We start from the raw sequence: 26920 nt of genomic DNA, 5'->3' as shown, positions 1-26920 counted from the left end.
ATATCGCCGCAACCTAAATCAAGTTATTAACCCCTATCCCGCCGCTCCCGACCCTGCCGCAACCAAAAATAAATGTATTAACCCCTAAACCTCTGGCCTCCCACATCACTACCACTAACTAAACTTATTAACCCCTAAACCATCAGCCCCCCACATCGCCAAAAACTAAATTAAGCTATTAACCCCTAAACCTAACAGCCCCCTAACTTTAAATTAAAATTACAACATCCCTATCTTAATATAAATTAAAACTTACCTGTATTATTAAAAGAAACTTTTTTTAAACTATTAACCTAAATAAAAAGAGAGAAGCGCTCAACCTGGGAATGAACAGTAGCATAATAGCTTGTTCTATGGCTAGTTAGTAGTTACCACCCAAAAAGCAGCCTCTTTTTGCTCAACATGTGCCTTTCACAGAGAAGAACTTTCCTGTAGCATATCAGTCTGATCCTGACTTCACAGTACAGTCCAGCCCCGAAATACCAGGCAATTCCTCTCTGAATGAGAGAAACGGCAAAACCACAGACGTACGTTTCAGCCTAGTTTGGGCCTCGTCAGTGATGGCGTCCCTTGCATTCCTATTGGCTGAAAGATTTCAATCCGCCAATCGGATTTGATCTGCTAAAATCCTAATGGCTGTTCCAATCAGATTGAGCTCTCATCCTATTGGCTGATCTGAACAGCCAATAGGATGAGAGCTGCTTTAATCCTATTGGCTGATTGAAATCTTTCAGCCAATAGGAATGCTAGCGACGCCATCTTGAATGACGTCGCTTGCATTGAAGTTCCAGTTTACGGCGGCAACCGTATGAAGAGGATACTCCGCTCCGGATGTCTTCAGGATAGACCCACTCAATGCCGGATGGCTGAAGATAGAAGATGCCATGAGGATGAAGACTTCTTGCTGCCCAGATGAAGACTTCTTGCAGGCTGGATGGATCCTTCAAGCGGAACTTCAATAACTAAGTGGATCGTCGGGGGTTTTTTGGGTGGGTTTTATTTTTAGATTAGGGTCTGGGCATGTAAAAGAGCTAAATGCCCTTTTAAGGGAAATGCCCATACAACTGCCCTTTTCAGGGGCAATGGGGAGCTTAGGTTATTTTAGATAGGGTTTTTTTTATTTTATTTGGGGGGTTGGGTGGTGGGTTTTACTGTTGGGGGTTATTGTTTTTTTTTTTTTTACAGGTAAAAGAGCTGATTTATTTGGAGCAATGCCCCACAAAAGGCCCTTTAAGGGCCATTGGTAGTTTATTGTAGGCTAGGGTTTTTTATTTTGTGGGGGGGGGCTTTTTTATTTTGATAGGGCTATTAGATTAGGTGTAATTCTGTTTTATTTTGGATAATGTGGTTTTTTATTTTTCGTAATTTAGTGTTGTGTTTTTTTTTTTTTTAAATTAGTGTTTGTGTTTTTTTTGGTAATTTAGTACTTTTAATAAGGTTTAATAGTATATTTGAATTTTAGTAGGGTTAGTTTAAAAAAAAAAAATGTAATTTAGTTAATTTAATTGGTAGTTTAATTTAATTGTAGGATAATAGTTAGGGTAGGTTAATTAATAGTTTAAAATAGTTTATTTTAATTCTACAGGTAAGTTTAAATTTATTTGAAGATAGGGATGTTGTAATTTTAATTTAAAGTTAGCGGGTTTATAGGTTTAGGGGTTAATATCTTAATTTAGTTTGTCGATGTGGGGGGGCTGACGGTTTAGGGGTTAATAGGTTTAATTAGTGGTGGTGATGTGGGAGACCAGAGGTTTAGGGGTTAATACCTTTATTTAGCGGTGGCGGGGAGCGGCGGGATAGGGGTTAATAACTTTATATAGGTCGCAGCAGGATCAGGGAGCAGCGGGATAGGGGTTAAACATTTTAGTATAGTGGTGGCGTTTAGTGACAGGGTATAAATAAAGTTGGTAAAAAGCCGAATAGACGCGAGATCGATGACTGCTCATTGCCCCGTACTTGGTGCGTGTCTTTTTGACGGCTTTTTTAATAAATAAGGAGAGATATTGAGATCCGCGATGTTAGGCAAGCGTATTGGTGCATGCAGCACAGTTGACGGCTTGATAGATATCCCCCTTTATCTAAATCAAAATTTGGAGGTGTCATGCCCCTTTAATTAGGAAAGTTACACTGAGTATAAGATAATTATTTGATAAGAATGGACACAAAATATCTTCCTCTTGCAGTATTCTCATTTGACTTGATGCTAGAATATACTCCTCAGGCTGCAATATGTACAACTCATCTGAAGTGTGGAAGGGTATTTGCCTAATGACCAATCCAGCCTTGGCTGAACAGCTAAAAAATTAAAAGTAGCTATTTTGCTAACAATAGCCTTATACAAGGCAATGGTGGAACACAGGTGAAGAAATGTTTTTGTCCACTTCAGTAAAGGGCAAATATAACATTTTTTACTGCGGACATTTGCCTCCCAATGTCATTAAGCATAATAATAATTTAGTTGTGCTATTAACAAATTATTTGCTTATTTTGGTGAATTTATCTATTATATATATACTGAATGTTGCATACATTGTAACCTTGTTTATGGATCTATGGATAATATAGACTTGCAAGTATTTGAGTAAAAATGTACCAAAAGTATATAGCTTCACTATATGTGTGTATGTATGTATATGTATATATATATATATAAATCGAGAGGTCAATAGCGCATAGGAATTCTATACTAAAACATATGGGAACTAGTAATGAAATGATTCAAAGTCAGTATTGATAAAAATATTTCTATAAAACAAAGAATCCAATCAGATAACTGGGTAGAATGATATTCCCCTTACCAGAAGATACATCAATCTGATGAGGTAAGTTGTCGCAACTAGTAGAGGGTGGTAGAAATCCACTGTGTATAGGTAGAAGTCAGTGGCGGGTCATCTGCCTCTTGGAGTAAGTGTTTCCTCTGTATTTTCTTCCTCTCAAAGGTGTTAGCCCATAGAATAGAAATAAGATGATATAGGGTAAAATTATTTTTTATTATTATACAAATAAAAACACACAGCATATAAGTAAACCACTGACATGAGGTATCCTCAAACACTATGAGGTATGTTATGCGCAGGAGTGGTTATAGAGATCCTCCAAAGGACAGTTCCAGGATATGTGCAAGAATGCGTCAATGTGATATAATGGTAAATAAATATATTAAAAAAACTCTGGTTTCGTAACCAGCAAAGTCCAGCAAACTGCTGATGTAGAGTTCAAGGGAGATTCAATCCCTAACGCATTTCAAAGGCTTATCAAATAAATCCTTCTTCCTCAGAGGGGTATACTCGTAGAGACCGGGAGTCGCTTTAAATACAGGAAGTGGCGGCAACCCCCTCCATTCATTGGACCACAGTCTGGTCACATGGTGAGTATGTAGACTAAGGTTAATGCATCTAATAGCTAAATCGGCACAAAGATAGATACCGGATGATGCGTAACAGTCACATGGGGCTGTATGTCGTATTGGTTTCTATGGTAACGCTATTTAAACTTCTAACATGCAAAACGGTGCATGAAACAGCATAACTTTGAATGCAGGTAAAAGATATTTAATATAGACCACTCTAAGATGTTTTAAGACCACAGTTTAAAAACTGTGGTCTTAAATATATATATATATATATACATACAATTGGATCCTAGGATTAGCCTTTGCACCAGTAAAAGGACCTAATTCTTTTGATATTTTTATTGTTTTTCATAAATTTATAAAAAAGTTAACCCTTAACAGACACTTCCAAAAAATTAAAAAAGAAAGAATTGATGGACTTAACAACACGAATCCAAGTACATTGGATGACAATGATTTGGAAGCATTGATAAACTTAGAATCCCTATTTGTGGACAATTATGTAGAACTGGAAACCAGTCGTATAGATAGTGAAACACCAGCGGTTGTTTTCAACAATCATTCTACTTTTAAACCCATCTCCACATATTATCCAACACAGTCCAAGGGGAACTGTATACCCGTATTTGAGAAACTGGTACAGGAGGACCTCTTGGAAATGTGTGAGAAGTATAAAATTAGAAAGGATAACAACTAGAAAAGAGAAACATTTTGAAAAATATTGAGGGAGACAGAAATATTATTCTAAGAGAAGCAGACAAGGGAGGTGGCATTATTGTACAAGATAGAGCAGACTACATTAAAGAAGCAAATAGACTTCTGAGTGACATTAACACTTATAGACTGCTGAAAGAAGATCCCTCAAAACTATATATTAGAGAATACACACACCTATTAGATACTGCTAAACATAATGGAACCTTGAATGAATACGAATTCCAGTTCTTAACTCAAAATACACAGAAAATGGCGATGTTTTACCACTTCCCCAAGATCCACAAAGATCAGATTAACCCTCCAGGGAGACCGATTTATGTCAGAAATCGGTTCATTAACAAATAAGTTATCTGAATTTGTGGATTTTTATCTTCAACCTTTGGTTCCCAAAATAAAATTCTACATTAGGGACACATCTAATATAATTTAAAATGTATCTGGATGCAACTGGAAAAATAACTATTGATGGGTGACACTGGACGTCAGCTCGCTTTACACAAATATAGCCCATTCAAAGGGTATAGAAACAGCTATATACTGGCTTAGAAATCTGACAAATTTGAATAATCCTAAAATTGAATTTATCAAAGAATCAATTCAATTTATTTTAGAATTATTTTTTTTTTTAGTTTTAACAAGTTTTATTTACAGATAGGGGGGACGGCTATATAAACTTTTTATCGTTTTATAGATGAAATCATATTGATTTGGGAAGGGAAGATTTAAAAACTTTTAATGTGTGTTTTTTTTATTATATGTAAATACTAATAATTTTAATCTAACTTTCACAGAGAAAGTGGATAACTGCGAAATTTAATTTTTAGATCTTAAGTTATACTATGAGGATAATGACATAAAAACAAACTATACCGGAAACCAACAGATAGCAACAGCTATCTTGATGCACGCAGTGGCCATCATCAAGCTTGGATACAAAGTATCCCGTATGGCCAAGGATAAGGAGAAGTTGCTCTAAGGAGAGAGATTTCCTTAAGGAATCTAAAATTCTTAAAGAGAAATTGATATGCAAAGGCTACAATGAAACAACTATTAGGAAGGCCTTTATAAAAGTTGAGAGAATGGATAGAAAGGAAATGTTCATACCTAATACCACCAAGGAAAAGAAAAAGAACATACCGGCCATGATCACTACATTCAATGAGGGAGCCAATAACATTAAAAAAAATTGAATAAACACTGGCATGTATTAAAAAAAGGATAATTTCCTGAAGGAAGTCACAACAATAAAACCTCAACTTATCTTTAGGAAAGGAAAAATCTCAGATCCATACTGGCCCCAAGCAAGTTAAAATCTGTGGATGAAGCCCCAAAAGGAAAAACTAAAAATTGGTTACAATCAAACACTAAAGGCTTCTTTAAGTGTAACCGCTTAAATTGTGAGGCATGCAAACATCACTACAATAAGAATATACCAACTAAATCAATTACTTCAACCTCCAATAGTAACATTTATGAGATAGACTCTTATTAATTGTAAAACAGATCATGTTGTATATCTACTAGAATGTTCATGCAAATTACAGTATATAGGCCGTACTATCAGACTCTACAAGAAACGCCTTCTAGAACACATAGAACACATAAGAAATATTGAAACAGGTTTTAAAAAACCTAGTGTCTCAAATCACTTTAGAATTGTTCACAATATGGATCCAAATAATTTGAATGGTACAATATTGGAACATATAAAAGACCCCCCTGGAGGCATTCGTAGGGAACTACACTTACACAGAATGGGTACCATGACTCCCAAGGGCCTAAACAAGGACATAGACATAGTTGCCTTTTTAACATAATATTTCAGGTATCAATTTTTTATTCAACCTCTACCCTCTCTATGACTATTGTAGCATTTATATAGGACTCCCTCCTATATCTTTGTACAGAAGGAGCTACAAAACTCATCCACTTATATATATTCTTTTATTGCCATATATTTCAACTTATGGACCTTGTACACATTTTTTTTATATCTCATGAGTTGCTATAGCTCCTAATGGTTTAAAAACAGTTCTTATCTAGGTCTATAACTGACCAGTGTACATATAGATATTTGTGTATATTATTCGCTATTATTTATTGACATGATCAACTTCACGTTTAGTTTTGTTATATTACACTGTATTATACTATTTCATGTTATGTCCTTCCTATACATAATCATGTATTTATAGAAACATCTATTTTACTCTCTATGAGCAATATATATTTTATATCTTAAGTTGAATAGTTTTTATATGTATCACTCATTTTATATAATGTATATATTTTTTAACATTAATGTTCAACCCTCATTTATATAAGCGCTAATGTTCTTATAACTGTTTCCTGACATAGCTAGGATCCAAGTGTGTGTGTGTGTGTATATATATGTATGTATGTATATATATATATATATATATATATATATATAATTATTCTGTTTACTAGCACTGTTTTGCATGTTAGACGTTTAAATAGTGTTGCCATAGAAACCAATACGACATACTGTTATACTGACTGTTACGCATCATCCGGTATCTATCTTTGTGCCGATTTAGCTATTAGATGCATTAACCTTAGTCTACATACTCACCATGTGACCGGACTGTGGTCCAATGAATGGAGGGGGTGTGCCGCCACTTTCTGTATTTAAAGCGACTCCCGGTCTCTACGAGTATACCCCTCTGAGGAAGAAGGATTTATTTGATTTTGATAAGCTTTTGAAACGCGTTAGGGATTGAATCTCACTTGAACTCTACACCAGCAGTTTGCTGGACTTTGCTGGTTATCAAACCAGAGTTTTTAAATATATTTATTTACCATTATATCACATTGACGTTTTTTTTGACTGTATAGTTTTATACATTCTTGCACATATCCTGGAACTGTCCTTTGGAGGATCTCTATAACCACTCCTGTGCAGAACATACCTCCATATTGTTTGAGTATACCTCATGTGAGTGGTTTACTTATATGCTGTGTGTTTTAATTTGTATAATAATAAAAAACAATATTATACTATATCAGCTGCTTTTTTATTCTATGAGCTAACACCTTTGAGAGGAAGAAAATACAGAGGAAACACTTACTCCAAGAGGCAGATGACCCGCCACTGAATTCTATCTATACACAGTAGATTTCTACCACCCTCTACTAGTTGCTGCAACTTACCTCATCAGATTGATGTATCTTCTGGTAAGGGGAATATCATTCTACCCAGTTATCTGATTGGATTCTTTGTTTTATAGAAATATTTTTTATCAATACTGACTTTGAAACATTTCATTACTTGTTCCCATATGTTTTAGTATAGAATTCCTATGCGCTGTTGACCTGTCGATTCTCACATTATTTACTCATTTGAATAGGTGAAAGTTTGTTCCTACATCTGCTCAATTTGTAATCTAATAGCAGCATCCTGTTTTCTCCCTATATACTGAAGCATATTTATTTATTAGTGCTGCTTGTTCTCATCCCAGTTTTCTGGTTTGTGACATGTTTGCTTATATATATATATATATATATATATATATATATATATATATATATATATATATATATATATATATATAGTGTGTGTGTGTGTGTTCTTCTGTGTCCTTAGTGTGTCATGTGCTTGTATTATTGTTCTACACAGAATTATGATCATATAATTCCATGACCGTTAACAAATACCTGGGCCCATGCCAAAGAAGAAGATGAACAAGAAAATGAAAACAGCACTGCAATATGGAATCCAGTCATACCAGCCCTAAGGGGAGGACATAAAACAGTGTTAACTTTATTTATGGCAAATAACATGCTCTCTGATAAATTTAATTTCTTTCATGGTAGTGAGAGTCCACAATCCATTACTCAAGGGAATTGCCCTTCTCTACCACCAGGAGGAGGCAAAGAGTCCCAAACCCCAAGAGCTCTTAAAAACCCCTCCCACCTCACACATACCTCAGTCTAACATATAGCCAAGCAAAGTGTGGGTAAAAAAAGAAATGAGACGTAAAAGAAGCAGGAGAAAAAATATGTGCTGAAGAAAAAAAATGAAACCTAGAAAAACACAAAGACGGGGTCTTGTGGACTCTCACCACCATTAAAGTAATGAATTTATCAGGTAAGCATAAATTGTTTTCTTTCATACAGGTGGTGAGAGCTCACAATCAATTATTCATGGCAATTAATACTCAAGCTGTGGAGTCCACGAGTAATAACAAAAAGGGAGGGATTTAAAAAAAACTATTTTTCCACTAAGAAATTAAACCCACAACCTAAATTTAATATAATCTTTTAAATGAGATATAGATATTTATTTATATATATTTGTGTGTGTGTGTGTGTGTATGTATATACAGGGGTGGAACTACCAGTGATGCGATGTACAAGACTGCGACCAGGCCCAGGAGGTCCCTCCCACAGGGGGGGCAACTTCAAGTTGTATTTTATATTTTTATTCCCCCCCCCCCTAATTCCAGCAATAACTTTAATGGCAGGCAGCAGCACAATTGCACAACAAAAGTCAAACTAGTTGACCTGCACTGCTGCCCGACCCTCTGCCCGCCCAGAACTTCCCATTTCGGCATGCACTACCACGCAGATGGGCTAGAGTCGGCGAATTGGCGAGCCTCCTCCTGACTGACTGCACGTGTAGTATCCTCAATAAGCACGTGCAGTCTAGCCAGTAGGAGGAGTGGGACGGAGTCTGCAGGCTAGCGCGGCAGTTGTTAGAGGAGTCGGTGGCAGCCGAAGACAGAGAGGAGTACTCTGTGACTAAGTTGGAAGGAAGGCACGCTGTGCACAACGGCGAGGGAGCGTGAGCTCAGAGTAATGTGGGGCTGTGTGGGACCAGGGGGAGGGGCATGTGTGCTCTGGGTTGAGTGGAGGAGAGAATCTCCTATATGGAAGAACTTGTTAGCAATAGGCTATCACCTGTCTGTACAGTCTGTCTGTTGCCTCTCTGTCTACTATTACTAGCAGCAAATAAATAATGAATAATAAACACCTCACTGAATTGGACAAAAGAGAAGCACAGACTAGTGCAGCCAAATTCCATGATAGTAGGCAACTTTAAGTGGTAATCAGGCAGCTTCCAGCATATGCCTGGCTTAAAAAATGTCATGGGTATTAAGAAATATGTTAACAAGACAGTATTGTACATTAAAGGGATATAATGCTTCTGCTGCTAGAAGTTGTCTGATGAATTAAATGTTTTTTATTGCACAAATAATTGTCAGCCATGTATTTGATTTTGACCATATCAAAATGGTTAAAGGGACACTGAACCCAAATTTTTTCTTCCGTGATTAAGCTAGAGCATGCAATTTTAAACAACTTTCTAATTTACTCCTATTATATAGAAATGGCAGGCCTGAGAAGATAGCCAGAATATAAATAAGCTTTCCTTAGATAAGATTCAAGTTTCCTATCTAAAGGGACTTTAAAGGAAGTACTATCTTCCATAGGAATAGTAGTACGTTTGGCAAGAGTAGAAATAGCCCCATCAACTTTGGGGATCTTTACCCAAAACTCCAATCTAACTGTTGGCAAAGGATACAATTTTTTTAAACCTTGAAGAGGGATAAAAGAAGTACTAGGCCTATTCCATTCCTTAGAAATCATATCAGAAATAGCATCATGAACTGGAAAAACCTCTGGAGAAAAAGGAGGTTTATAAACAGAATTTAAATGTTTACTAGTTTTAGTATCAAGAGGACTAGTTTCCTCAATATCCAAAGTAATCAACACCTCTTTTAACAAGGAACAAATATACTCCATTTTAAATAAATAAGTAGATTTGTCAGTGTCAATATCTGAGGTAGGATCTTATGAATCAGATAGAGCCTCATCAGAGGAGGATAATTCAGAATGTTGTCATTTGAAATTTCAGCAACCTTTATGAGAAGTTTTAAAATACCTTTTGCATTTATTAGAAGGCGGAATAGCAGACAAAGCCTTCTGAATTGAAACGGCAATAAAATATTTTATATTCACAGGGATATCATGTACATTAGATGTTGAAGGAACAACAGGCATAGTACTAGAACTGATGGATACATTCTCTGCATGTAAAAGCTTATCATGACAACTATTACATACCACAGCTGGATATATAATCTCCACAAATTTACAACAGATACACTTAGCTTTGGTAGAACTGTTATCAGGCAGCAGGGTTCCAATAGGGGTTTCTGAGACAGGATCAGATTGAGACATCTTGCAAATGTAAGAGAAAAAACAACATATAAAGCAAAATTATCAATTTCCTTATATGGCAGTTTCAGGAATGGAAAAAAATGCAAACAGCATAGCCTTCTGACATAGAAAAAGGTAAGGGGCATATAGGAAAAAAGGGATTTAAATAATGAAATTATTTGGCGCCAAGTATGATGCACAATGCAAAATGAAATTCTTTTGGCGCCAACAACATCCGGAAATGATACTCGCGTCATTGCAGACGCAACCTTGTGCAAGGAAATGACGAATTTGCCTCACCGAACGTACCTTCGCGTAAAAAAATGATGCAATAAACATCAGCATTTTGCGACCTCGCGACCCTTATTTTGCCAGCAAAAATTTAATGAAAGTGGTCAATTTGAAAAAAAGACTAAACCCCAGGTAAGAAAAATATTTTCCTGAATGTTTTCTCCCAAATATGAAACTGATAGTCTGCAAAAGGAAATATACATAAACCTGACTCATGGCAAATATAAGTACATTAGTACAATACATATATTTAGAACTTTATATTTAATACATAAAGTGCCAAACCATAGCTGAGAGTGTCTTAAGTAATGAAAACATACTTACCAAAAGACACCCATCCAAATATAGCAGATAGCCAAACCAGTACTGAAACAGTCATCAGTAGAGGTAATGGAATATGAGAGTATATCGTCGATCTGAAAAGGGAGGTAGGAGATGAATCTCTACGATCGATAACAGAGAACCTATGAAAAGATTTTCCGCAAGGGAAACCATAGAATTCAATAGGTGATACTCCCTTCACATCTCTCTGACATTCACTGTACTCTGAGAGGAATCAGGCTTCAAAATGCTGAGAAGCGCATATCAACGTAGAAAATCGAGCACAAACTTTCTTCACCACCTCCATAGGAGGCAAAGTTTGTAAAACTGAATTGTGGGTGTGGTGAGGGGTGTTGATACAATAGGGTACAATAAAATACAAAAACAATAATAATACATAATATATGCAAAAATTTAACATAGAACAGGTAGGAAATATATAATCAACCATGGCGGGTGCATTCAGTTTTGAGATAAATGTTTTTTCATTTTTAGATTATTAAGGTGTTTCTTAACGACATTGATGGGTACAGGTCTAAAATTGAACTTCTCTATATTGGGTCTTTGCTGTTTTAGTGGGGCCTGATCCACATTTCTAGTTTCAAGATGCGTGCCATTTATTAGTTTGTCAATCAGGGTTGTGGAACATCCGACAAAATAATTGTTAAAGGCATTTGCTACTTCTAAGGGGAGTTGCAGGGTTTGGTTATCCACATTGACAGTGGAGGGTTGGGAGTGGATTGGTGGATTTTGTAAGTTATTTGAGTTTCCAAAAATTTCTAGGGTTAGATATGTTATTATTCAGATTTTCACAGAAATATTGGGCCTTGGCCAATTTTGTTTGTTTAGTGCATATATTTCCCCATTGTCTATATACACCGTGATCGTTCATAGAGCCAGTATGCTTGAACTTTGACCACAATGAATCCCGAAACTGGTACATTTGAATGAGGTCAGCTGTGATCCAATTTAAGTGTGCTCCTTTTACTCTCACCTTACGCAGCGGGGCATGTAAATTCCAAATTTGTAGGAGTTCAGACTGAAAGAATTCAACTGCAGAGTCTAGATCTGGTATTAGGTTTAATCTGTGCCAGGGGAGGTTCTTGATGTCATTTAGAAATGATTGAATATTAAAAATTTTTGAAGGTCCTGTGATTTTAACCTTGGGAGGGGATTTAGTTGCCTTTATTTTGCGCACGCAGTACACTATGCAGTGGTCACTGAAATTGTTAGGGAGAACACCTGTCTCCTGGATTCGGTCGGGAGAAGTGTAGAGAATCCAGTCGAGCAGGATATGATTATGGCTTTTGATGTTTATGCGAGTTGGGGAGGAGATTAATTGCGTTAGCTGCAAAGATTGAAATAGCGTGTGACAACTGTTATTTTTTTGGATTCAGCCAATCGATATTAAAATCTCCAAAAAACAAAATTTCACTTTTTGGGTTTTGAGCTATGGTTTCACTAAGGAGATGGGCTATGTCAGAAATGGAATGCACAGGGGAGCTAGGTGGGCGGTAGATTCCTGCAACAATGATTGATTTACTGCATGGTATCTCAATTGTGCCAGAAAGGAAATCAAAGGTGGCAGGAGAGCTAGATTTTTGTAAGGGGGTGAACTTTGTGGAATTGTCAACATAAATTACAATGCCGCCTCCTCTCTTTGCTCTGTCAATTCTATGGCATGAATACCCATGTATTGTAATTGCAGAGTCAGGTATTTTTGCAGTTAGCCACTATTCAGAGATAACAATGATTTTGGGCTTGTATTGTAAACACCAAGCTTGCAGTGCATCGATTTTTGGTAGTAAGCTGCGGATATTACAGTGCACAAAGGAGAGGCCTTTTTTAGCTGGAAGGCTAGGAATGGAATTTGCTGTGGGACCAGGGTTAGACTCTACATCATTTGCAAGGGCAAGTAACATAAGGAATAGGAATTTGGACATAGTTTTTGTTTGGCTATATAGTGAATGGGATACTTTATAATTTTGTGAGGTGAGGGTAGGAGGGCTATTTTTTATAAATAATTGTTTATGTATTAGATCTCATGAAGTAATGACCAAAAAGTTACATTGTAATCTGGGCTGGACTTTGGCATAAAAAGCAGCCCTGGAAAATTTGGAGACCAGCCCTATTTTCTGTTGTTATCTCATAATGAGCACATCCCATTTTTCTCACAGGGGGTTACTGGGATACTCCCCCCCCCCTATATTTTATTATATCAGAATTAGCGCTGCAGAATCTGTTGGCGCTCTACAAATAATCGATAATAATAATAATTATATTACATTAGTTTGTATTAAAAAAAAAAAAAAAATGCCAGATTGTTGTTATATATGTACCCTTCAACCCAATTGCATCTATTAATCCCCCCTTTAAATTGTAGCATTACAGCCCCAGCTGCGGCAGCCCACCGGGAAATCTTCTGGTATCCTGGTAGGCCAATCCGGCCGTTATTGTAATGTAGAATCTTCCATTTTACCTGCTGCAATATATAATAATTATTTATAAATAGCTCTTTACATTTATTTTGTCAGGTGAATTATCTGAAGTTTTCTGTTGAAACCTCCACCTATGCTGAAAATATAAATATTGTTGTATTCTCTGTAGAAAAGCTATGTAAACAAGAGACAGCGGCCATAATCATCCTTTATGTGGGGGTGCAAAATATAAGTGCTAAAATGTTTCTTCAATACCTTTCGATAAGTATTGGCATTTGTGTATACAGAAAGTAAAAAGGTAAGAAGGCTTTGTGTATAAAGAAAAAGATAAAGTAGAACTTTTTTTTTACTATGTTAAATGTTGAGGGGAAAAAAGATGTGTCAAATTCACAATTTTTTTTTTGGGGTGGGTAGCCCCTCTTAGATTTTTGCATCTGGGCTCTGTGGTTTCTAGTTACGTGTGTGTGTGTGTGTATGTATATATATGTATGTGTATGTGTATATATATATATATATCTATCTATCTATCTATCTATCCAAACAGTGGTATAGCACTCGAGATAACACAAGCGATTAATCCTTGCCCATGTATCATAGGCGTCGCTGCAGGAGAGCAAGGGGGGCAACTAGGTTGTTCCTTGCCCCCAGGCGTTTGCATGATCCTTGCTAGGCACCCAGCAGGGTCGCACAAACATGGAGTGTGAACTCATGTTTTTTAGTTTTGTTTTATTAATTTTTAATTTTTTTACTTTTTGGGGTGTTTTTTATTTTGACTAATAATATGCAAGCGGCGTGCCTCCCCATGCTCAGTTGGATCCCCCATCCACCACACATGCCTGCTCTACACGCAGCACCACTCCAATACCCCATGCTGGCTGTTGCTATATGCTAGCCTCCTCTACTTCCGTTCCAGTCCATCATGTTCCTACACAGCACAAGGAACATGACTGGAGAGGAAGAAGGAGGAGCCAGCACCAGTGTGCAGGACAGAGGAGCTACATAGCGTGGGAAGGAACAGCACCAGCAGGCACTGGCAGCAAAGATGAAGATTTGGGGTAAGTGTAAGTCACAGGGTTACTATAATATAATATAATATATATATATATTGTACATACAGCCTGCAATGACGTCAGAACTTGCTGCAAGCGTTTGCCCATACCTCCCAACATTTCAAAATTAAAAAGAGGGACACCCCCCCCCCCCCGGCAAAAAAATTGAAATGTGGTGGGCGGGGCTTAAAAATCATAAGACCAAAGTAAGAAAAATAAAATTCTAAATAAAGTAATATATTTTAATACACTTAGGCAGCAAATCAAACACAAGCTCAAACCACTGGTATGGCTATGTGAGCGCTGTATTTAATTAGCCTTTGCAAAGACATTGCTAAATATTTTTATCTTAATTGCACATTTATTAATAAATTCTTTAAAACTACTCTCTGCATTCCCCATTAATATTCTAGATTCTGGCCTTTAAAGTCAGCAAAAATGCACAGTAGCACGCTACATAGCATACACTTACACATGCAGATACACACACACACACACACTACATAGCATACACTTATACATGCAGATACACACACACTACATAGCATACACTTATACATGCAGATACATACACACTACATAGCATACACTTACACATGCAGATACACACACACTACATAGCATACACTTATAAATGCAGCATACACTTATACATGCAGATACACAGACACTACATAGTAAACACTTATACATGCAGACACACACACACTACATAGCATACACTTATACATGCAGATACATACACACTACATAGCATACACTTACACATGCAGATACACACACACTACATAGCATACACTTACACATGCAGATACACACACACTACATAGCATACACTTATACATGCAGCATACACTTATACATGCAGATACACAGACACTACATAGTAAACACTTATACATGCAGACACACACACACTACATAGCATACACTTATACATGCAGATACACATACACACACTACATAGCTTACATTTATACATGCAGACACACACTACATAGCATAAACTTATACATACAGATACACACACACAGTTATGGATACAGATAGACACACACACTACATCATATATGGGTATCTGTAATTCATTGTATGGGGTCCTGGGGTTGGCAAGCACATTAGCTGGCAGTGTGCGGCTGCCACTGCTCATTGTATAAAACTGAAGGCATGCTAGTATTATCACCAGGGATTAGATATCATCATTACCAGAGGTAGGTTAGAGAGGTCACCATTACCCGTGGTCAGAGTGTATACAGCCTTCTTACTCCTGCATAACCCACACACCATTCCTTTTCCACAGGGAATATAACAGGTATCTAACCCCGTGAGAGCAAAGCCAGCTGCTTCTGAGTATGGGCCCAACAGAATTTAAAATTTTTTTTTTTTTTTAACCCCTTAATGACCGGACCATTTTTCAATTTTCTTACCCTTAATGACAATGGCTATTTTTACATTTCTGCAGTGTTTGCGTTTAGCTGTAATTTTCCTCTTACTCGTTTACTGTACCCACACATATTATATACCGTTTTTCTCGTCATTAAATGGACTTTCTAAAGATACCATTATTTTCATCATATCTTATAATTTACTAAAAAAAAAAAGATAAAATATGAGGAAAAAATGGAAAAAAACACACTTTTTCTAACTTTGACCCCCAAAATCTGTTACACATCTACAATCACCAAAAAATACCCATGCTAAATAGTTTCTAAATTTTGTGCTGAGTTTAGAAATACCCAATGTTTACATGTTCTTTGCTTTTTTTGCAATTTATAGGGCAATAAATACAAGTAGCACTTTGCTATTTCCAAACCACTTTTTTTCAAAATTAGCGCTAGTTACATTGGAACCCTGATATCTGTCAGGAATCCCTGAATATCCCTTGATATGTATATATTTTTTTTTAGAAGACATCCCAAAGTATTGATCTAGGCCCATTTTGGTATATTTCATGCCACCATTTCACCGCCAAATGCGATAAAAAAAAAAAAAAAGTTCACTTTTTCACAAATTTTGTCACAAACTTTAGGTTTCCCACTGAAATTATTTACAAACCGCTTCTGCAATTATGGCACAAATGGTTGTAAATGCTTCTCTGGGATCCCCTTTTTCAGAAATAACAGACTTATATGGCTTTGTGGTTGCTTTTTGGTAATTAGAAGGCCGCTAAATGCCGCTGCGCACCACACATGTTTTATGCCCAGGAGTGAAGGGGTTAATTAGGGAGCTTGTAGGGAGCTTGTAGGGTTAATTTTAGTGTAGTGTAGTAGACAACCCCAAGTATTGATCTAGGCCCATTTTGGTATATTTTATGCCACCATTTCACCGCCAAATGCGAGCAAATAAAAAAAAAAACTTTACATTTTTCACAATTTTAGGTTTCTCACTGAAATTATTTACAAACAGCTTGTGCAATTATGGCAGAAATTGTTGTAAAAGCTTCTCTGGGATCCCCTTTGTTCAGAAATAGCAGATTTATATGGCTTTGGCGTTGCTTTTTGGTAATTAGAAGGCCGCTAAATGCTACTGCGCACCACACGTGAATTATGCCCAGCAGTGAAGGGGTTAAATTAGGTAGCTTGTAGGGAGCTTGCAGGGTTAATTTTAGAGATCAGCCTCCCACCTGACACATCCCACCCCCTGATCCCTCCCAAACAGCTCTCTTCCCTCCCCCACCTCACAATTGTTACCGCCATCTTAAGTACTGGCAGAAAGTCTGCCAGTACTAAATAAGAGTTTTTTTTTTTTTTTTAAATAAAAATTATAAAATATTTTAGTTGTGATGGACCCCTGCCTTAGCATGAACCTCCTTGATCCCCCCCTCCAGCTCTCTAACCCTCTCCCCTACCTAATTACCGCCATCTTGGGTACTGGCAGCTGTCTGCCAGTACCCAGTTTGGTCCCACAAACCAAACTTATTTTAATTGTATTTATTTTTTTATTTGTTTAATTATTTCTGTAGTGTAGCAGCCCCCCCACAATACCCCCACCCCCTCCCCCTCACAGATCCTTTTAAATATAAAAATAAAAAAAAAACTTTTTTTCCCCTTACTTTTTCATTGGTGTCAGTGTGGCTAATGTGCGCATGTGCACGTGCACGCGCGCCCACGTGCACGCGCGCCCACATGCACACGCACACCCGTGCACGTGCGCACGCGCATCGTGCACGCGCGCGCACATGCTCCCTCCTCCCACCGGTCAAAGGCACCATCGGCACCATCACTACCGGTGCAGAGAGGGCCACAGAGTGGCTCTCTCTGCATCGGAGTCTTGTAAAGGGGTATTGCAGGATGCCTCCATATTGAGGCATCACTGCAATACCCTCAGAGCTGCTGGAAGTGATTGTGATCACTTCCAGCACTCTGTTAGACAACTGACGTACCAGGTACGTCCATTGTCATTAACTGCTTGTTAATGCATGACGTACCTGGTACGTCAGTTGTCATTAAGGGGTTAAATGCCTGGGGCAAATCGGGACAGATGGCTAGCAACTCGGGGCAGACCCCTAAAATCGGGACTGTCCCGCGAAAATCGGGACAGTTGGGGGGTATGGTTTGCCTAAGTAATAAATTGGGAGCTGCAGAGACACTGGCAGCTGACATTTACACACACTGCTCAGAGGACTTAACCCTATAAAGTTTATTAATCTGTGTGCACTGTGTATAGGGTTAAGTTCTTAGAGAAGTGAGGGTGTAAAGTGTAGTACCTTTTTGCTTTGTTTAGGTGATCTGTGTGTGCACAGGCAAATAGAGGGCAAACAACATTTATTTTCACATCTTGGACATTTTGTTTCTATAGCAGATGTTCCTCTCTCTCTAGCACCAGAATTCACCTTCAAACATCTCCCCTTACCCTAAATAACAGCCTTCACCCTTTTGTTCTCTTAAAGGGACACTAAACCCAAAATTTTTTCTTTTGTGATTCAGATAGAGCATGACATTTTAAGCAACTTTCTAATTTACTCCTATTATCAAATTTTCTTCATTCTCTTGGTATCTTTATTTGAAAGGCAAGAATGTAAGTTTAGATGCCATTTTTGGTGAACAACCTGGGTTATTCTTGCTGATTGGTGGATACATTCATCCACCAATAAAAAAGTGCTGTCCTGAGTGCTGAACCCCCCAACAAAAAGCTTAGATACCTTCTTTTTCAAATAACGATAGCAAGAGAACGAAGAAAAAATGCTAATAGGAGTAAATTAGAAAGTTACTTAAAATTGCATGCTCTATTGTAATCACGAAAGAAAACATTTGGGTTCAGTGTCCCTTTTAAGGTGGAATAGTAAAGTTGTTTCTCAGTTCTTCATAATGTCCTATACACACACACACACACACACACAAAATATATATATATATATATATATATATATATTATCCAATTAGCACGTGTTCCAGCACTCCAGCTTCAACTAATAATGAAGCACCTGGGTGCAATCCTCAATGGATTGTAGATAAGAGCTAGGAAAGGGAGGACACTCTCAGGATTTATATACATCAAAGTTAGTTTATTGTTTATAACAACAACGTTAGAAAGTCATAAGTGTGTTTATTTCATAACTCTTTTTAGTAACAGTTGAAGTAATCACCTTGGTGGGTTTATTCTTCCCTAGGTGATGTTCACAGGCCACGCAGTTGCGTCTATTACATTTGTAAAATCCAATTGTCGACTTACTAAGCCAATTTTTATTGGTGCCTGATTTGTAATAGACGCAACTGCGTGGCCTGTGAACATCACCTAGGGAAGAATAAACCCACCAAGGTGATTACTTCAACTGTTACTAAAAAGAGTTATGAAATAAACACACTATGCAATTGTCGCACTGAAAATGTGGTCTACATTTTGGAATGTGGGTGTGGCCTACAGTATATAGGCCGCACCACTAGACCTTATAAAAAGAGACTTCTGGAACACCTTAACAATATAGAAGTAGGGGAAAAAAAACATAATCTCTCTGCTCATTACCTTAAGAAACATGACAAAAATCCGGGATGTCTAAAAGGATCTATTCTCGAATATATACCTGAGAAGAAAAGAGGAGGAGATAGAGAATTGGAAATCCGTAGAAAAGAAACATTCTGGATATATACCCTTGAAACATTAGCCCCTAAGGGATTAAACAAAGATATCGACCTTGCAGCCTATCTTACTTAATTTCATATGTACATCCAGTATATTATTCCCTCATCAAATCCTGCCAGCATAAAAGGTGTGAGGCACGGGTAAATAAAATTTAATATAACAAAGTAAAACATAAACATGGAAATATAAAGATAGAACCACTTTGTTAAAACTATTTAACTTAAAGTTCAGTTGTCATTATTCTCAATAATAGTTCTTTCCAATAATTCCCTCTAGCAAATTTATACTCTACAAGTGTCAGTCCAAGCCTCCTATAGGGCTAGTATAAATTTTAGTTTTTCTATCTTTTATATTAGTGGATTCATCCACTTAGTATTTATATTTTAAGGATATAGTTTGTAAGTCTATTTTACACATACATATTTCCTATTTCAATAATTTTTATACAATTTTTATACAATTTTCATACTATTTTTATATCAAGAAATATTTTTAGTAATCGTATATCTACTCAGATTTTGTTAGTATATGGCTCTAGTCTTATGTCGCTTTCTAAAAAAATCAAGCAAGACTAAAAGACATGAAGTATTTATTTATTTATGGTTGAATTTGAATTAGAACATCATAGTATATTAAGAGAGCTTCTAAACACTTAAATAGTGTTACTTTTATATAATCTTTAGCGTTTTACTTAGTTAACTACAAACTACAAAAGAATAATTCATATACAAAGCTATCAGTGCTTTACACATCAGTTATAAATTATCAAAATAGGGATTCTCTTTTACATCTAACTGTGCTTAAGTTATTTATCAACACCTTTTTAAAATAACCTAATTCCTATGGTATCCCACAAAGTTTTTATCTCTAAATACTACTACTGTTTAGAATATCTGGAGATACCGTAGACAACTGTTTAGATCACCAGTATTTGTCTAATTTACGCCACACTCTGGAAAAGTTTTCATCAAATAGGTAAATATTACCACTCAAAATAACCACTACAAATTTTATATTTTTATCTAGCAAACACACTAGTAACTATTTTACGCCTAGGATCTTTCTTATTAATATAAACAATTCAAGTATAGATATTATTATCCATTATGCTCCAATAAGCTGGCCACTTAGCGTCTAATTTTATTAAAATAAATAACAATGTAGATGTACTAGTGGGTATGAGACACTATGTGTTGTTTCTACAACACTATTATAAGTATTGAGTATATAAGTCCTAGAACCAATAGTATGAATTAACTACCACATGATGCATTCACTATTCTGCTATTAGCCAATAGTATCAATGACTCAGCATGTGATTTTAAGACACCAATCATATAACGTCTAAGCAAGGGGGCGTGCCGCCGCCCCGCTACTGTGTATTTAAACTGATTAAACCGAGCATTCGGTAAATACCTCTGAGGAAGAAGGGCTAAAACATTCATATCCCTTCGAAACACGTCAGGACCTTGTATTTTACCCTATGCTATGTTTGCACTGAGTGCATATTTTACTAATACAACACTGTGTTCCCGCATTTGAGTAAAGGACATTTTACAGCTTTTAATTACCTCATATTATTGAGGACTCTTGATGTAAGCGTACATCCTTATATCCAAATCAATTGTGTGATATTTTTATACAGTGTTGCACTATTGCATGTCCTTTTTTCTTTTCCGATTGCACTTACTATGGGAAGGAGCGGTGAGGAGAGAGACCAGCATTGAAAGAAGGCATACCTCTGCCTTGCAGCTGACACCGGGAAGGAGACTTATCTTAACATTACGCGGCACTTACCTCATGTGATTGAGGTGAAGGAGTGTAAGTAGGCTCCCAACGGGAACGTTGTGGAATGAGGATTTATCAACTATCATAGACTTGACTACTAGTTTTGGACTATATTTACATTTGACCGCATTTGATCTCATTTGTTTTTATTTTTATATTTTTATGTATTGGCATTTTTTTGCTTCATCCATTTTTGTTTTTTAGCTGGACTTTGGGCTATATCTATATGTCCATAGATTTATTATTATTATACTAGCGGCAAAGTGTACTAGCAGTATCTGTTATTTGTGATATTTTTGTGTAATTACATTTATATATATTTTCACACAATTACAATTGTACTAATACCAGCATAAGCACATACTTTATGCTATATAGATTCAATACATCCCTTGTCATCTGATATTACAGTATTATATTTGAGAGACCTTCCAACACAACCAGTCCCAACTAGACGCAGGATTAATATTAATACTAATATTACTATTATTTCTCCAGCTGATGTAAATACTTATTGCAACTATTTATCATATTTGCCTCAGGTCTGGCAGGATCATACATTAGGATTATATTTACTAGTACACTTTATTAGTTGGACACATATGATCCACCTAACAGTCAATTATATTTGATTGTATATATATAATTTCCTCTTTTATTTATTAGTATCTTGTGCTAGTATAATATCTTTCCAGCAGCACTACTACCACACACCACGGACTTCTAACTATTTACCGAAGAACACTAAATATATATGGTTCTTTTCCAGAGTGTTGCGCCATTAGAATAACTACCCTTTTTCCCTTTACCCTACATCCTATTGATTCACACATATATATATATATATATATATATATATATATATATATATATATATATATATATATATATATATACACTCACTGGTCTTGTGAAAAAATATCCAATTTATTCAATCCATAGAGAAAGAATTACATGACGTTTCGGTACATTCCTGTACCTTTATCAAATGTAACACAATATAAAATATTAAAACTTCCCGAAGTTTTAATATTTTATATTGTGTTACATTTGATAAAGGTACAGGAATGTACCGAAACGTCATGTAATTCTTTTTCTATGGATTGAATAAATTGGATATTTTTTCACAAGACCAGTGAGTGCCTACGTTTTTGGAAGTAGTATGTATTATGGTTTGTAGTGCACCTTGGCAGCTGGAGCAAGTAAGATTGTGCTGTCCTTAACTTATATTGTGTGTGTGTGTGTGTGTGTATATATATATATATATATATATATATATATGTGTGTATTATTAACAAAATAATAATAATAATAATATATATATATATATGTGTGTGTGTGTGTGTGTATTTTTAATAAAATATATATATATATATATATATATATATATATATATATATATATATATATATATATATATATATATATATATATAGTCCATATGTAGAAAGTAACAGCACCACTGCATCAATATTCTTAAAGGTGAATTATTTCTTTATTGGTGATATCACAACCATTAAAACAGCGACGTTTCGGACCTACATGGTCCTTAATCATGCATAGTTTAAAAACAGTAAAACACACATTTAAAAAGGGTGATTGAACCAATCAAATTTCAGCTCACATTATTAATTGAATTAACCCATACCTATCCAGATATGACAATAAAAGTATTTACTTTTTCTGTTAGCGGGCTCTAGTGGTGCCATGCTGAATATCACCCCAATTCAATATCAAAATTTATAAAAACAAATACAGATCATAGTCCCTATTCAGACCATAAGGATGTAGTGTATTTAATTTCTTAATCCACCAGACCTCTTTTTGTTTTAATTTGAGTTCTCTATTGCCCCCTCTCCTATGTATAGGAATATGATCGATTACTTGGAAGCGCAACTGACTAACTGTGTGTTCCATTTGGGTAAAATGTGCAGATACTGGTAAAGACATATCTTTAGATTTTATTGATGCCTTGTGCTGGCTAAACCTGTCCCTAGCGGCCTGGGTGGTCTCTCCGATGTAACAGAGGCCACATGGGCATTTAAGAAGATAGATTACATAGTTAGTTTGACAAGTGTATAGACCATTGATAGTGTACTGTTTACGTTTATCATTCTGAGCACAGTGGAGACATGGATAACATCCTTTATTAGGAGTGGTCAAGTAATTAATTTCAGGCAATTTAGTTGTACCCACATCCGCTCTCACTAGATTATCCCTTAAGTTTCTCACCCGTCTATATGATGGCATGGGTGGTAATTTAAAAGATTTCACTTCTGGATTAAATTTTGATAATAAGTGCCAGTGTTTCCTCACTGCTTTGAAAATGTATTGACTTCTCTGGCTATATTCCATAGTAAGCACTAATCTGTTTGCATCATTTTTATTTTTGGGTTTAACTTTACTTTTGTCGAGATCTTTAATGTTTTTATTAATGATCTCCTGGGGATAACCCCTTTGGATAAACTTATTACCCATAGATTCTAGTCTAAAAGGTAATCTATCTTGATCACTGACTATCCTCTTAGTGCGTAGTAACTGACTTCTGGGTATAGAATTGAACACTGTCTCAGGATGGAAACTTTCATACCTCAAAAGGGTATTTCTATCAGTAGGTTTAGTAAAGAGATCAGTGTTCAATTTATCATCTTGTATGTATACAGTAGTGTCAAGAAAATTAATCTCATGTATTGAATATGTCAATGTAAATTTAATGTTTGTCATAGAAGCATTGATATCCTCCACAAACTGCAACAAGGACTCCAATGAGCCCCCCCATATGCCAAAAATATCGTCTATATACCTTAGCCAAAGCTTACAACAGTTGTTGAATGACTGATTATTATAGACAAATTTATTCTCAAAGCCACTCATGAACAAATTGGCATATGAGGGGGCTACATTGGAGCCCATGGCTGTACCTCTTTTCTGCATATAATATGTGCCTTGAAACAAAAAATAATTGCAGTATAAAACAAGTCTTAACAGATCATCAATGAAATCTATCTGTGATAAATCATACAGTTTACTGTTATTCAAAAAACTTTTTATAGTATCAAGGCCTGCCTCATGAGGAATAGATGTGTATAAATTAACCACATCCAAAGAAAAAATAAACCACTTGTCTTCCATTTTAACCTTTTCTAGTTTTACCAGGAAGTCATTAGTGTCTTTTATAAAAGACTTCTGTTCTTTGACCATTGGAAAAAGGATTCTATCCAGAAATATTGACACATTTGAAAAAACAGACTCTGTACATGCCACAATGGGCCGCCCTGGTGGGGATGACATATTCTTGTGAACTTTGGGCAAAGTATAAAAAATTGGTGTTATAGGATGTTTTTAATAAAAAAAAAATCAAATACCTGTTTAGTTATAGTATTACATTGTAATGCCCTATCAAGAATTATTTTTAACTCTTTTTGTATTTCCACAAGAGGATTATGATCTAATACTTCATATACCCCTCCATCTGAGAGTTGGTGTAAAATGTCCTGAATATAATATTTTGTGTCTAATATTACAATAGCTCCGCCCTTATCGGCGTTTTTTATTGTAATATCCTTGTTATTTTTTAAGGACAACTTAGCCTTATGTTCCTCTCTTGTTAAATTATAATTTTTCATTTCTGGATTTAGATTCATTTTTTTAATTAAATTAGTAATATCCTGTTGCACAAACTTAATAAAAGTTTCCACACCTGAGTTACTGGTAGGAGGTATTAATGGAGACTTTTTGTACAAATTAAGACTTTTCAAATCAAGAGGATTTGTTTGCATAACCCCTTCATTTATTGTGCTTTCAACCCCCACATTACTTGTATTGCTGCCACTATACATAGCCTTTAACCTGAGCATTCTAAAAAAATTATGTAAGTCCTTATCGACTTATATATGCACACATGCCACTTTATTAGGTACACCTGTTCAACAAATTGCTAATCAGCCAATCACATGGCAGAAACTCAATGCATTTAGGCATATAGAAGTGGTGAAGACGACTTTCTGTTCAAGTTCAAACTGAGCATCAGAATCTGGAATAAAGGATTTAAGTGACTTTTAACGTGGCAAGGTTGTTGGTGCCAGACGGGTTGGTCTGAGTATTTAAAAAAACTGCTGATTTACTGGGATTATCATGCACAACCATCTCCAGGGTTTACAGAAAAAGAGAAAAGATACAGTGAGCGGCAGTTGTGTGGACAAAAATGCCTTGTTGATGTCAGAGGAGAATGGGCAGACTGATTTGAGATGATAGAAAGGCAACAGTAACTCAAATAACCACTCGTTACAACCAAGGTATGCAGAATACCATCTCTGAACGCACAACATGTCGAACCTTGAAGCAGATGGGCTACAGAAGCAGAAGACCACACCGGGTGCCACTCCTGTCAGCTAAGAACAGGAAACTGAGGCTACAATTTGCACAGACTCACCAAAATTGGACAATAGAAGATTAGAAAAATGTTGCCTGGTCTGAGTTTTGATTTCAGCTGCGACATTCAGATGGTAGGGTCAGAATTTGGTGTAAACATGAAAGCATGGATTCATTCTGCCTTGTATCAACGGTTCAGGCTGGTGGTCGTGGTGAAAGGGATATTTTCTTGGCACAATTTGGGCCCCTTAATACAAATTGAGCATCATTTAAACACCACAGCCTACCTGAGTATTGTTGCTGACCATGTCCATCCCTTTATGACTACAGTGTACCCATCTTCTGATGGCTACTTCCAGTAGGATAATGCACATTTCACAAAGCTCAAATCCTCTCAAACTGGTTTCTTGAACATGACAATGAGTTCACTTTACTGCAATGCCTCCACAGTAACCAGATCTCAATCCAATTGAGCACCTTTGAGATGTGGTTGAATGAGAGATTTACATGATTGATGTGCAGCCAACAAATCTGCAGCAACTGCGTGATGCTATCATGTCAATATGGAACAAAATGTCTGAAAAATGTTTCCAATACCTTGTTAAATCTATGCCACAGAGAATTAAGGCAGCTCTGAAGGCAAAAGGGGGGTCCAACCTGGTACTAGCAAGGTGTACCTAATAAATGGCTGGTGTCTCTGTGTGTGTGTGTGTGTGTGATATATATATATATATATATATATATATATATATATATATATATATATATATATATATATATATATATATATATATATCCCTCTATCTTGCACTTAACTGACAACCACCAGGGTGCAGGCCAAAACTTGAAATAAAGGCAAAAAGGCTTGCACTCACTGGATTTATGAAAAATTGTGCTTTTATTTGCACATCAAAAAATCAGTGACGTTTCGGGAGTCAATCACCCCTTCATCAGACCTAGTGAACAGTGAACAAACCAAGTGTTTAAATCAGGTGTGAACCCCTCCCACCAATCAGAACAGGACAGCCCCCTGTTACATCTTGTGATACAAACAATTTATCAAAATACTGACATCTCACAATTTCTGTGAATCTCTAATTTTATAATAATGGTGACATCCCACCATGCGTTTCAATCTCCATTCATTCTAAGGAGTATTAGTTAAGCAAAACATTTGAAATATCTAGATATTATCCTCACATGGACTAACACTAAATAAACTAAATACTTGCAAACAATGTGATATATACAATCATGATGAGTGATTACATGAGAGCTGAAAAAGTGCGCTAACCTATGAACTGTGATAAAACTTATGTGTTAATATT

General features: G+C 36.2%; 1 protein-coding gene across 1 annotated transcript in view; it reads right to left on the bottom strand.

Moving 5' to 3' along the window:
* LOC128646979 (solute carrier family 2, facilitated glucose transporter member 11) overlaps positions 1–26920 on the bottom strand; it is a 208966-nt gene that overhangs the window by 28015 nt on the left and 154031 nt on the right. Inside the window, exon 12 of the mRNA XM_053699790.1 lies at positions 7748–7823. Coding sequence (XP_053555765.1) covers positions 7748–7823 — 76 coding nt within the window. The remainder of the gene's footprint in view (positions 1–7747; positions 7824–26920) is intronic.

Source organism: Bombina bombina, chromosome 2 (genome assembly GCF_027579735.1).
Source record: "Bombina bombina isolate aBomBom1 chromosome 2, aBomBom1.pri, whole genome shotgun sequence".
Lineage (NCBI taxonomy): Eukaryota > Metazoa > Chordata > Amphibia > Anura > Bombinatoridae > Bombina > Bombina bombina.
This window is presented reverse-complemented; position numbering and strand designations above follow the sequence as displayed.